This window comes from Pelecanus crispus, chromosome 2 (assembly GCF_030463565.1).
Source record: "Pelecanus crispus isolate bPelCri1 chromosome 2, bPelCri1.pri, whole genome shotgun sequence".
In the NCBI taxonomy this organism is placed as follows: Eukaryota; Metazoa; Chordata; class Aves; order Pelecaniformes; family Pelecanidae; genus Pelecanus; species Pelecanus crispus.
In genome coordinates, this window is record NC_134644.1 from 132173477 (window position 1) to 132187202 (window position 13726).

The 13726-nt window shown below is 42.7% G+C and overlaps 1 protein-coding gene across 2 annotated transcripts; it reads left to right on the forward strand.

Annotated features, from left to right (window-relative positions):
- Positions 1-675: 675 nt before the first annotated feature.
- CHCHD7 (coiled-coil-helix-coiled-coil-helix domain containing 7) lies at positions 676-11471 on the forward strand. Of its 2 annotated transcripts, none has more exons than XM_075705151.1 (4): positions 676-713; positions 3628-3705; positions 4269-4367; positions 5176-6261. In XM_075705151.1, exons 2-4 carry the CDS (start codon positions 3652-3654, stop codon positions 5275-5277), a joined length of 255 nt encoding a protein of 84 aa, XP_075561266.1. In that variant the 5' UTR covers positions 676-713; positions 3628-3651; the 3' UTR covers positions 5278-6261. The 2 variants fall into 2 exon arrangements, 1 of the variants encoding a protein (XP_075561266.1); XR_012830834.1 differs by lacking the exon at positions 676-713 and adding an exon at positions 11452-11471 and having other exon boundaries at positions 3632-3705; positions 5176-6121.
- The last annotated feature ends 2255 nt before the right edge of the window (positions 11472-13726 follow it).

Genomic DNA, 13726 nt, shown 5'->3' on the forward strand with positions numbered 1-13726 from the left:
GAGGGATGGAAGGCAGGGATGGTTAACACAAACTTTTCCTCACTGCTCGCTGCTCCTCTCTCCTCTCCCCCCTCCTTCTCCTCCTCCCCCTTCATAATTTAAATAACCCTGATATTTCCCTGCTAAACCCCGGCGCCTGCCCCCCAAACCCGCAGCAGACTCACCGCGGGAGCCTCAGCATCCCCTCTGCGCCCCGTTTCCACCCTTTACAGTGTTCTCCGATTTTTCTGTAATTTTTTCCCCATATTTCGGGCTGGACGCGGCGGGCCTGGAAATTGTTTGCTTTCCCGTCTTTCCAGCAGCCATTGTAGTGTATGCGCTGCGGTGCAGCCCAGCCTGCCGCACACGCCGCGCCCACACCGCCCGCCGCCCACACGCACCGCGGGTTGGACGCCTCCCCCCGTCAGTCAGGGCCGCGGCCGCGCCCCGCCGCCGGCGCCTGTGGCCCGCGCCGCCCGCCCCGTTGGTGGAAGGAGGCGCCGCTCAAGGCCGGGGCGGGCCCGCCGCCGCCGCCATTGGCGGCCCGGCCGTGCCACTCAGCGCCGCCGGGGCGTGGGCGGCGGCGGCGCTGGGCCGGGGGGAGCCGCGAGGCCGGGAGCGGGGTAGGCTGCGCCCGTACTTAAGCGGGCTGCCCGAGCCGCTGACGTCTTTCGAATTGGAGACGGGCTGCCCCCTCCCGCCCCGGGCTCCCGCGGACACGGCCGGCGACGGAGGTGAGTGCCGCCGCCGCCGGCGACCCGCCGCTGCCCCTCCGCCGCCCCTCCGCCTACCGTGCCCGCGGCCGGCCGCCGCTTCCCCTTCCCCCGGCCGCGGGGAGGGAAGGCTCGCTCGCCCTTCGCCGCCTGCGGGCTGGGGGAGCCCCTGCCTAGCCGGGAGACGGCGCGGGGGGCCCGGCGGCGGGGCCCGGGCACCGCGCTCCGGCGGCAGGTGGTGGTGCTGAGGGGAGGCTGCGCGCGCGGCCGCCGTTGGGCACCGGCGGCCGTTGGGGTGACGACCGTTACCCGCGCGAGGCGGGGAGAGGGGGCGGCGGGAACGGGGCGCGGGGCTCCCCCCACCGGCTGCCCCCCCCCCCCCCGGCTCCCCCCCGCTCCGCCGCCGCCGGCGGTGGGGCAAGGCCGCGGCTGGGCGGTGGGCGCCGGCCTCTCCCCGGCGCTGTCCGGCCCTGCGGCGGCCCGGCCGCCCGCCCCCTCTGCACCTGCCTTGCCCCCCAGCCCTCTTCTGGAGGCTGAGGCGGGCGAGGCAGCTCAGCGGTGCCGAGCGTCCGGGCCCGCCGGCTGCCCGCCCCTCGCTTGCCCCGCGGTCATAGCGATGGAAACGGTAGGATTTTTTTTATACGGCCCTCACTCCAGGGTTTAAGGTTTAATAAGCTGGGCCGTACTGCAGCGTAATCAGCAATGTTGTATGCATATATGCATTTAAAAAAAGCCAAACATTTTTCAATGGGAGGAAAGCCATGGAAAAATATCCTGATGGTTTATGACCTGAAAAAGCTCTAGGGTTAAAGACTGCTAGCAACAAACGTATTTCTCTGTGGTACAGTTTACAACTGTTAATGTGTTAAAGCGTAATTAAGAACTGTGGAATAGACAAGCCTTTGGTTGTGGTTGGGCTCAGACCTGTAATCTGAAAGCAGGAAGGGAAGCCTGTGCATGTGCAGAAACTGGGTGGAAAGATCTCTTCCTGCTCGACTGCTCATTCAATCACACAGCAGCATTTCGGTGCGACCTGCCTGCCCCTGTAGCTGATAGTGTTTCAAATTCTGAAATAGAGAGGAATGCATACAGGAGCGATCAGACCTTTTTGGTAGTACTAAGTATGTTTAAGCAGTTGTCTGCTCTGAACTTCACCTTCATGAGAACCTGAACTGCCTGTTCATTAAGTGGGTATTTAATGTATTGTGTGCATTGTTCGTTAAACTGGGCACGGTTGCAGACTGTGGTAGCATAATCAAACTGAAAATCCTAATTGCAGTCTGTATAATGAACACTGAGGATGACACATCCTATGACTGACAAATACTCTTTCGGAGAGTAAGGCTGAAGTCAGTCTAATACTGTACACCTTGAGGCATGTCTGCTAAAGTGATGCTTACACCTCTAATATCAATCAATCAGAGTGGTAACACAGACACAAACAAGCCTCTAAAAATGTTGTCCGACTTAGATGAGGCATTGTGATATGCTGTGTTTGTTTTCTACTTCTTTTCCTCCCTCCTTCCTTGAAGTCTGGATGATGCTATTGTTCTACTTGCTTGTGTTTCCATTTGAGTTAGAAGTGCCTGATAAAAATCATCTTGCATCCACAAAAAAGCAAACATTCGCCTAGCTTGTAAAGTTAACTTAAATGCTGGATAGCTCTCAAAGGAAGGTAGAAGGGTTTCCTGATGCTGTTCTTTAAAAGGCCCATTTGCAGAAAACGATGATGTGAAATTGAAAAAAATACTCCAAGCACCAGGACAGTATACTTGCACAGGATGTAAAATCTAGGGCTTATTCACCTGGAATAGCTTGCTACTACCCAAAGAAGAACCTTCATCTAAAACATTGCTTTCTGTCTTTGAGCTACTAAGCAGTATTTGATTTTTGTTTGCTGATATCAAGCAAAACTGGCTTTTTACTGCAGACTTGGAGTTATCAGTCTCTAATGTGAACAGAAACAGGTTTAAGTTTAGAAATAGCAGCAGTGTCTTTGGCGGGGGGGGGGAACCAAGATGAAGCAGGGATGTTCTTTCACAGTTTCCTTAGTCAGCTGTACTTTAATTTGCTGCAGAGAGCTCTGTCTTCCTCAGTCCTGTGTTTCTGCTTGCATTGGCTCAGTCAGGCATCTGGTCAACATTAATTTTTTTGGTTAGATTTAGTATTTGTTTGGAACAAATACCTGCATGGCCATATGTGTGCCAGAGGCAATGTATGGGAAGTAGTAAAGGGAATGAGGGTCTGCTGTTCATCCTGATGTCATCATCTTGGATCAGTGTAGGTTCTTGGCACTGAACTGTCTCTCAAACTTACAGTTCCTAGAGTCAGTGTCAAACTACTAAACTAGTGAAAAATGTGATTCAAGCTGTCATACACAAAGTAAGTGGATCTGGTCCCTCCTTGCAGTGAAACCATTTCTTTTTCTGTTAAGTATCTCATACAGCAACATGGGAGATGGTTGGGTGCTTGTTACACCTGGGAAGGCTCAGTGAAGATACAGGTGTGATCCAGCTAAGGAGTAGGCACAAATCTGGGAAAGTTTACTCGTGCATTGCTCCCCCACACTATTAACTGAAGTGTCTACAGTGTGTTGGCTGTGAACAGCTTCTGTGGAGCTGTTTCTCCTAGACATGGTCACTTCCTCAACAATATGACAGGTTATGAGAGTCACTGCAGTAGCTCCATTCTCTGCAGGAATTTATTGGGGAGTAAGCAGTTTTGGTGACAGGCTAAACTTGTCTGAGTTACCTTGCTGTTAGTGCTTTTGAAATAACATTTTGCAAAAGAAGTTTTGTGGTGGCATGTTTTTTGTTTTTTGAGACAGCCAAACTGTGTGCATTATTGGAAGGCCTTTATTACATGGTGCAGGTCAGACTTAATCCTGAGTTGCTATTAAAAGTAGATACTTAACCTGTTTCTTTCCTGTTTCTAGCCAAGGTGCGAGTGTCTGTCTAAAATGTCCAGGCATGCACAACAGCTTAGAGATCATGATATAAATCCATGTGTAGCGGTAAGATCAAATTGGGATTTCTGTTTGTATGTTTCAATGTTAAATAACGCAATTTCTTGAGGATTTTTTTATGGATAGCACTCTTGCATTGGCATTTTGCATAAGTGTTTTAAAGAGCCTGAAGATGGGAAAAGCTGAAAATCATCTGTTATAGTAAGTGTGAAATAACAACCAGTAAAACCACATAAATAGCAGTAATATAACTGATAGCAATCTCTTCAGTTTTCTGTCCTTAAAATTAGAGCCTGAAATCCTGGTTAGACAGGCTTGGCTGATTTTTAAAAGTCTTGTGTGAGTTATACCAAGCATCTTTGTAAACAACTATTCTGTGGACTCAATCCTTACTATTTAAAGAATACTAATGTCTATTATCTCTAAATGAAGTCATTGCTTGGAATTACTGATTATCCCTTGTGATAGATGTTCCTCTGCTCTCTTTGATAGTATTCTTTCATCTGAGAAGCTGTCTCCTATCTTCATAGATATTCTGGGGCTTGTTAGAATTTTTAGACACTGAGTACAGTAACTTCCCTCAGCTCTGAAGTATATTTTCCCTATTAAAGGAAACAGATGCCTCTAGAAAATGTATGGATGACAACAACTATAACAAGGATATGTGTACTGCTTATTTTTTGAAGTACAAAAGCTGCAGAAAATTCTGGGTAAGCGCAGCGGATTTTCTAAATATTACTCTGTTTTAAGTACATTATTTCTGACACATGGCTTTCTGAACTCTTCAGACTGCTGCTGTTTTTATGGTGACTTACAGGCCCAGGTAGTCTCAGTATGTGTTGCTGGAAGACTTAAGCAGATGCATGTCAAAGTACTTCACTTGGTTCTCCTAAGTTTACCTTCTTAGATTGTGAGTCAGTGTTCTTGCAGTACCCAATATGTTTCCCTCTGAATTTGAGTCAGATATTTCTAGTAATAAGTTCTGTTTTAAATGGATATAATGGAAAAAATTCTGAGGTAAGATAAGTTCATCTGTCTTTCCATTGGTTTGGGTCATGTTTACTTTAACCTAAGATAAAGCTTAGGAAGAGTTTATTCTTATTTGGTGCTGTCCTTATTTCCTTCTCTCTTGCAGTAGAAAAGTATCATGAGGAACTACGTACAGTTAAACTGTTCTCTGCTATTTTCTTTCCTTATGTTGTAGTAGTAAAGAGTCTCTTAGCTTAGCCTTTAAATAATTGCGTGAACTACAAAAAACCTGTTTAAGACTAATGTGCAATTGTCTGTATATAGTGTAATGGGAATACTGTAATTTCACTGTCTTCTGAAGCAGCAAGGTAAACTAACAGATATCTACAGTTAAATAAGTACATTTAATTACCAGCTAATCAGACTTTAGGGTATTTGGCTCCCGATACAAAAAGAGTACTTTTATTAATGAATCTTACTCATTTGGAGCTCAGAGGCAGAGATTTCTGAGACATTTGTGTTCTCATGGTCATATTCTTCTATTTTCAGCATGACATTATGATGCAGAGGAAAAGAAATGGTGTGAAACCAGAGATGCCCTCAGCAGAAGAGAGGAAGAAAATGTTGGAATCAATGGGGAAGCCCTACTGACTAGAAACTTGCATCGATTGACTGTTTTCACTGTACATATGAAGACTTATCAGCAGCAAATTGCCTTTTTATGAGCTGGACTTTACAGTTGCCATGACTTGGATTAAAATAAGCTCTTAAACTTTGAAATGTGTGAGCTTTCTAGGGTAGAACTTCTTGGTTTTATTCATACTCCCTGTCATGGGAACATGGCCTCTCACTGGAAGACATGGGTATCAACACAGCTTATATCTAGACACTTTGGAAGTAGAAATGAACTTGCTGTGAAATGCTAAATATAAAATTAATGGGACTCACAGAAAGTATGTTTGTAAAGAGGGGGCTGGTGAGTGTTGCAGTTTAGTTCTAAGGATGGAGCAGGTTGAGGCTGGTATGTGCAAAATGTTTCTTGTATCCAGCTATTATGCCTAATATTCTGAATTTGTCATGTGTGATCCTATCGCTGTTTTCATATGACTGTATTCTGTGTCCCTGGTTTAAGTAAGGCTGTTCATGAACTAAAATCCCAAATCTAACAGGCTTGTCATTAGCTCTGCCACTGTACTCATCAGTCACAGCAGAAGCTTGCCATAAATCAGATCCACAAGCTTTGCTTGTTACATGGTTAGAAAGTTTGATGAAGATGGAACTGAACTCCTTGGGTCTGAACTGAATAGTACCTTCTGTGGATAGTAAATAGATACTTTGCTGGTGGGGAGGCAGGGGGACTTGCAGACATGTAAACATATACTCTGAGTGACATGGCAGGTTTAACTATAGTACGTCTATCTAAGACTCTGGACAGCTGAAGCCCTGGGTTTGGAAATGCTTACTCATACAAGACTACAAAGCTCAGCTTGAACAGGTACTCTTATCTTAAGTAAGATTGATTCCTTGACTAAACTGAACAACTAGTAAGTGTAAATGGGTTGCTGTCTAGTGGAAACACCGTTTTCCTACCTTTAGTACTTTCAGGTGTCCTGGCTTAAAAGCTTGTACCCTGTGGTAAAACAGAAAAACCACTGTCATGAGCTCAAGTTCCATGTGAAATCCTTTAGGACTTACTGTGATCAAGTTGGCAGAACTCTGGCTGACCTCATGGAGGATGGTGTAAAAGTGTTGTCTCTCTATTTAGACTGTTTTGGAAAGACTTCATGGCTTCCTGTTTCTCCTTCTGCCTGGCTTGCCTTGTTTCTTTCCACTGGAGGCCTATTTCTACGCTTAGTGGGATTTTTATGCTGTTTCCACCTTTCCCCTTGTTATTTGACCTGACTACTAACTAATGGAGATCTGCTTTTCCTCCTCCTCTTCTTTCTGTTTGTTCTCCTTATACATTTGAGTTATAAAATGGATTGATCATACCCTTTCTGTTACTGGAATGAGCATGTAACTCTATGCCTTCTGAGTATGCAGTTCTCTGAGCATAGCTGTGCAGCCTCCAAGCCATGTCACAAGTTCTCTAGTCAGTTCCTGGCAAGGGAAATGGACTTTATTCAATCAAGATCATCACATTCTTTATTTTAAATTACTTTCTCTGCACTTAAAATTCAAACTTTGCTGACATTTTTCTTCTCTTTTTTTTTGTGGAACAGAGAAGAAACTTTTATTATAGATTCAAAGGCTCTTTCTGGCCCACTGCCTCCTTGCCACCTTCTTCCAATACCCTCCTACATACCAGTGTTTCCTTTTTTTTTTTCCTATTTGGCACCAATTCCTTTTTTACTGATTTGTGCATTTTGGTCTGTTTTCATTCCAACACTTTTTTTCTAGTAACTTTGTTCTGTCTCTGATCTAATGAAGTCCTGCAATGACTTTGTAATACAGCTCCTCTTGAAGGTCTTGTGTTGTCTGCTCTCCCTGTCTTAGTGAGGGGAGAACTCCTTGCTTTCATTAGTCAAACTTAGCCATAATGCTTCCTCATTGGCATGCCTCTGATCTTGTTCATCTGCAGTTTTTGGGGAGCTGATTGTCCCCTTTTCCTTAGGGCTGTGTCTCTGTGGACTCTTCTGGTTTTGCTGCCTTGCTTGTCTAAGGGCACCTTCTCTCCCACTTGGCACGGGTTTGTCATTTGGCACTTCAGCTGTATCTTTGGTCATGTTCTTTGCTCCTATGGCTTTGGCTACTATTCTAGTGCTTGCTGTTTTCCGGCTGCTGTGCTCTTGAGTTCTGGGCTTACATTAAAATCTACTGTATGTTTTGGTTCTGTGCAAGAAAAACAGCATCTCCTCTCAGTGCGATTATGCTGATTGTTCCTTGCATAAGCTCAAGTTCCTTAAAGTCATGTCACTTATCCTAGGTTTTCCTTTCAAGTTTTCTTTGAGTGTAGAAATGCCCTTTCTCCTAGGTTAATTGTTGCATTTACAATTTTTTCCTGCTGATACTTGGAAAGTTTCCACTGGTTTTGTTTTCTTTTAAAGGATGATTGACTTATCTTTAGACTTTAATAGATAACCCTGTACTGCTTTGCAGAGTGTTTGAAAAGAACTAGTACTGGACTTCAGAAAGTCAGAAAAGGAGCTGCATTCTCTGCTTTCAAGTGTCAAACAATGCAAGAATGTGGGATCACAGGACAGGCTAAGGCATATGTAATGCAAGAACACTATTCTAATATTAGACTTCCCGATCATCAGTGGACCCACATGGTAAGCTCCCTGCGGGTGTTACAACAAAATTGAGTTTAGTGAAGAACTGAGGGTAATTTAAGCAGTGACCTTGTGGCTTTAATTCAGGTAATCAGTCACCCGTTGTAAGGAATGCCATTTATTCCTTTATTTCCATTGCATATGCATTATAGTTACTGTTAAAGAACACAATTTTATGAAAAGTCTTGGAAAGCAAGAAGTTTTCTAATTCATGTCATAATGCCTCTCAAGAGTAATCTGTTAGTTAAGCCTGAGTTTTCATCGTTTTTCCCCCTCACTGGAGGTTGCTGTTCTTGCTTTCGCTACTAAAGCTCAAGAGTGGTAAGTTATGATGGCTAAAACTTAGGCCCTTATGTATGAAATGGTTGAGGTTTTTTCCGTTAATTTTTGTAATGTGATTAACTTTGGTTGTGTGCCAAAGATAATGGTCTTTTCCTCACACATGGGAGCTTATATTCCACACTTCACTGAAACACTGAGGTAAGCTGTAGCCTCCCAGTCTTACTGGGCAGAAATAAACTGGGCTGATTTTCTTAGTTTTGCTAAAGCACATTCTTGCGTACTAACCCAGAAAACATAACACCATGGACCAATATAATAAATTCAGAAGCAGGGAAAAGACCTGTGGGATTTGTTTTAGGTGTAGCTCTTCATTTTGTGGTACAAGGACCAAATCTGGATAGTGGCATTAATGTTTCATTATTTTTTTGACAGCTGGATGGTGCTGTTGCACAACAGACTTTATGAAAACAGAATCACTCCACCCACTACTGGCTCTTTTGAGCTTTTTTAGCCTCTTCCTGCAGAGGTAGCAGAATTCATGCAGGAGAAAGGGAAGGTTGGTGCTGTCTCTATAAACGGAAGAGGAGGACAAGAGTCTAAATCACTGCTGGAAAATAGGATGTTTCTGTGCAGCCCGAGAAGCTTTGGAAATATGGTCCTTGAAAGAGTATTTTTCACTGTGGTAATTCGATCACAGTGGAGCACTGAGCAGCAGCTGCAGGCTCTCTGCCAGGCCCGGGTGAATGTCCAGACTCCTGTCTGTGCATCTCACTATCTTACCTTTCTCATTGCCTTACAGCGTAAGGCCTTTGTATGTTTGGCTCTGGAAGTTTTCTGCTGCCACAATTGGGATGAGTCTGTGCTCTTGAAGGTGTTAGAAGAAAGTCCATGCAGCTCTAGAGTCCTGAAACTTCTTTGGGTTTAATAGCTGAAGCTTCTGAAAGGCAGGGAATTGCATGTGCTGCAGCTCTGAGTCTTTTTCATGGTCTTCTCCTAATAAAACTTTTCCACTTGAGTGAACCAGGGCATGTGTATAGGGGAGGTTTCCCTAAAACTTACCCAGAACAGATAGGATGAGTGAGTATGCAATGTTATTCTGCTCTAATGCCTTTGGAGGCAGCCCTGAAATGATCTTAAAATTATCTGCATCTTTAAAGTCAATCCTCCAAAATAGCTATGAAAAAAGTAATTGTACTGCGAAAAAGGTTCGGAAAAGTAGTCCACTATTACAGGCTTTTATTCTCTTGCAAGAATTTGAGGCAACTAGAGGAAATGGTTCCCTAGGTATTAAAGTGGTAAAAAGTAAAACAAGCATATTTCAGAATTTATACTGACTAAATGCAGTGGGTCATTAAAATAAAACCTCAGTATGTTTTTTATAAATGTCATGTATGTAATAACTAAGACGCATCAGATTTTGAATAAGTAATGCCTCTCCATCGTTTAGGCTTCTACCTTGATGCCTGCTATCTCAAAATCCTTTTTGGAGGATTTTCAGTTTTAAGGCCTTTAACATAATGATCCTCAAATCATTACTTCCCTTTTGACAATTAAGATGCTAACTGAATGCAGCTAACCTGACATTCCTTTGCATCTTGCCTGTCTCCCCCTTCAGCATCCTTTTCAATAAGCTCAAACTCTTTGTCTTCATGCTGATGCTATATTCTGCCCTCTGAACACCGTTCTCCTATTACATTATTTTTTGGATTTTTTCCTCAGATACAATACTGTTTTATCTTCTGATTTCTGTATTATCTTCTTGCTTTTATCAATTAGAATGCTTCCCACCCTGTCTTGTAACTTTGTGATCACCATCCATGTCTGAGGTTCAAAATTTGCCTTCAAGGTTTCATTCTACAGCTTTATCCTCCCTAATTGCCTTTTGCCTCATCTCTTTCACAAGCTAATTTCCATTAGCTCTGGCTGGAATATCTTTTCCTGTTCATATATGCATTATACAACTGATTGATTTTTTTTTTTCCCCAAGTGTCTGTTTTTTACAATACTCTCTTCCCCTTCAACCCAAAAATTTACTTTTGTAGCTAATGCCCTGTGATTAAAAGAAAAAAAAAAGGCTACTCTAGCAGCGAACTCTAAGGCTATGTGTGTATCTATATAAAATGCTACTTAGGTAGCTAGTGAAAGCATGTCCCTTATCTTTTTTTTAAAGTTCTGATAGCCCTTTCTCAAAAAAGTTTTCCAGTCTCACTTCTCACTTCTCATATGGTGGTGCATCATGCTTAATTCAGGCTGTTGGCTCCTTGAGCAGCAACCTGCCATTTTGTAGGATGCTGTACACAGCTGTGGCACTGGGGAAACAGTAAAAATAATACTGAAGTTGGTTAGGCTGAGAGCTATGACAGATTTTCATGTTGTTCTGATACTGAAGTAATGTGGCAGATGGCCTAATTATTAGTAGTTCCTTCCCTAGAAAATCTCTTCTGAGAAGAGACACAAGGGCCATTTAATATGAAATGCCTTCTGCTGATGCTGTCTGTGGGATTAATTCCTTAATTTATTATAGAATACCTAACAAAATCAGAAGAGTTGGTGGCATGGCTCTTCCATCGATACGACAGAGGCTTCTTTTGGTGGTGTTTTTTTAAAGCTAAAATCTTCATTGTTAATGAAGCTAGACATACATCTATTTTTTAAGGACATTCTTTTAAAATTAATTTTGAGAATTGTTTTCTATATTTAGGCTTTTTCCCCTTTTCCCCTTATGTTAAGTAAGTTGTGATATTTGCATTAACTTCTAGGTCCTTTATACCCCAAAGGATTATTCATGTTCACAGCCTCCCTGTTCCAGGGGCTGCATGGTGGTGGTGGTGGGTTTTTGGTGGGTTGTGGGTTTTTTTTTTTTTTTTTTTTTTCAACATTCAGTTTGAGCAGATTCTGTCTGGAGCCCCAACCCTAATCTAGTTAAATCTCTCTAGAGCTATTCCACAACCTGCTTATTACTGTTGTTCATTTGTGGTTTTTTACACTCAAACATTAATTGTTGCCAAATTCAGTTTTGTATTGCACTGTTCTTCCAAACATTACTCTCTTAAAAGTCCCACTACCCTTGGGCTAACTCTTTACCTATTTTACTTTGATAAACAGCTATGCACTGCAAACACTCCCTGATATTTAAGTGACTTTGGCAGAACACAGACTTGAAATGAAAATGAAAATTGCTCGATCCCTGTTATTTTCTTTAATATTGCTTTCATTTTCAAACAGTTTAAAAAACATCTTGCTGCCTCTTTCTATTCCATATTTCTTCTAGGTCACATCAGTGGATACAAGCTGTAACCACCTCTTGAAGCTGCTGTGTAACAAACATTTTCTGTTAATGCCAGGCTCTTTATTTTACCTGGAAAATGTTTGCACCCTTTTATAGTAAACATTATCACAAATATTGCCTTGTTTTATGCTTCTCTGTACTACATATTTCATTCTCTTCTAGCAAAGAGGTCATCTTGTATCTACCATCCTCAGTGGAACAGAAATGCATGCATCTTTGTTCTTTGTGTTTAAAATACTGAGCAGTGAGAGATAAATTTACATCTTCTCCAGTACATTTTGTTTTCTTAAAGCTTTTTAAATTCAACCTTTGCTTTTGGAAGGGTGCTGTTAAATTTCTGTACTTCAGCACCTTAACTATGCCATGGTTAGGTTTTGTTTTGTTTTTTTAACACTTCATGGGATGGTTTCCCAGTACAAAACCTGTCCTTTGTGCCGGGGAATATCAGTGTTGTCCATTGCCCTGTAAAATAAGAATAATCAGCCTCAGTCATTGCAAAACTATTTCATGTGTGCTATGGATCAGTAGATTCAAAGCAGAAAGTAACAAATCAACAAAACAATTTTTAAAAAAGCAACCCACTTTTTAGATTTACTGGAAGGGATGAAAATAAAAGATTTCTTAACCGCTTTTCAGTAAAAACAGTTGAGTATGAATGCTGGATGATGTTAAAAATAGCTGAAAACTACAGTTTGGGAACTGTATGGGTCAGGGGTCAGATTTTTGTTGTATATACGTACAACAAAATCTAACTAGTGGCTGTCAAAAATCAGTGTTTTGTGTATAGAATACTGTGCTGTGTTATATCAGTGGGTTAAAAACTGCACTTACACTTCAGAGTTGTTCCAAAGTGGAAAACCAGATGAATAAGAAGATGTATAATGATAAACAAGAAAGATTATGCTCAAGATACAGAAGAGAGGTACTTGCTGAATGTTCTGAAAGCAATTCACAGCTGTAAGACAAAGTTAGACTAATAGTAGAAATAGGGGGCATCAGCTCAAGCTTGCACTCATAAGCCTGTGAAGAATCTGACTATTTTTCATTGATGATAAAAGATGCAATTGTTTTTGTCAAAAAAGATTTTTTGCAATGTTTTCACAGAAATATCCTGCTGATAATATCTTTTTAATTGTGCAACATGTGAATCTCAGAATTTTTCTTGCCTTGAAACGTGGACCCCTGAGCAGTCCTTGGCTCTAGAGTTGCATGCAACTGTTGAAGTGATCAGTGAATGTGGTTGCATGTGAAAAGTAGGGTGACAGGAGTTTTGTGGTATTTTCTCCTGATTTTTGTTAAATAGTGGAACTGAATGAAGTTGCTGCACTGGAATATGTTAGTAATACAGTGCTTGCTTCAACGCATAAGTAACAAAAGGATGGAATGAAGATAGAGACAGGTCCTAAAGTAGGGTGTGTGCTATGAATTTGCCATATCCTGCAATATCAGTCTTCAGTACTTTGGCTCTAGGTTTCCTAGCGGAGAATGGATTTGAACAGATGTTACTGGTGGTCTGAGGAATGCTGTGTTTTAGTATTCTGCTACTTAATAGGTAAACAAAGCAGTCCCTTAAATAAGTTTAAGATCCTGGGCTGGTCCTATGCAGAATGGAAGAACCACTTCGGCTCTCAAATTTAAAATGTAGATCGCCAAGGGCCTGTTCACCTGTTGGCTGTCTCTCTGTTCAGACATCTAGAGCCTGTGGGTGCCAAACACTATGATATCAGAAGTCCCTGGTGCTTCATGTTCTGCTTCGCACTTTGGTGCTGGCAGAGCTGATGGACTGGGATTTATGGAATAAACATTCTGCTCCCATCAGCTCTGGGGAGTGATTGTGAAGTCTGCTAGTGTGTGGGTGCACAGAAGGAAATTTATTTTTCTGCAGGGTGTTACTTGATGGTCATATTTTCAGTGATTCCCTTTGGCAGCTGCCTTTCGAAGTCCCTTGTTTCTACCTTCCAGCTGGTGCTTCTTGGTGATCCCCACTGTCAGTGCTGGTGCAGGGCTCTAGCCTGGGGAATGTATCCAGCTGCAAAATAGCAAAGGGAAAATGGGAAGAAAGGGAGGACCAGTGCTTTTCAGCCCAGCTGGACCCGCGGGCACCTCACTGTGCAGCTGCAGCCACACTTGTGCTCCTGGGTTGGAAGGCGCAATGTAGAGTGTCTGAGTGAGCAGCAAAAGACTGGGAGCACATGCTGAAGCCACAGCTGCTATCACAGGTCAAGCAAGGCTTTCTGTGCTTGAAAAAGGGGCTTAG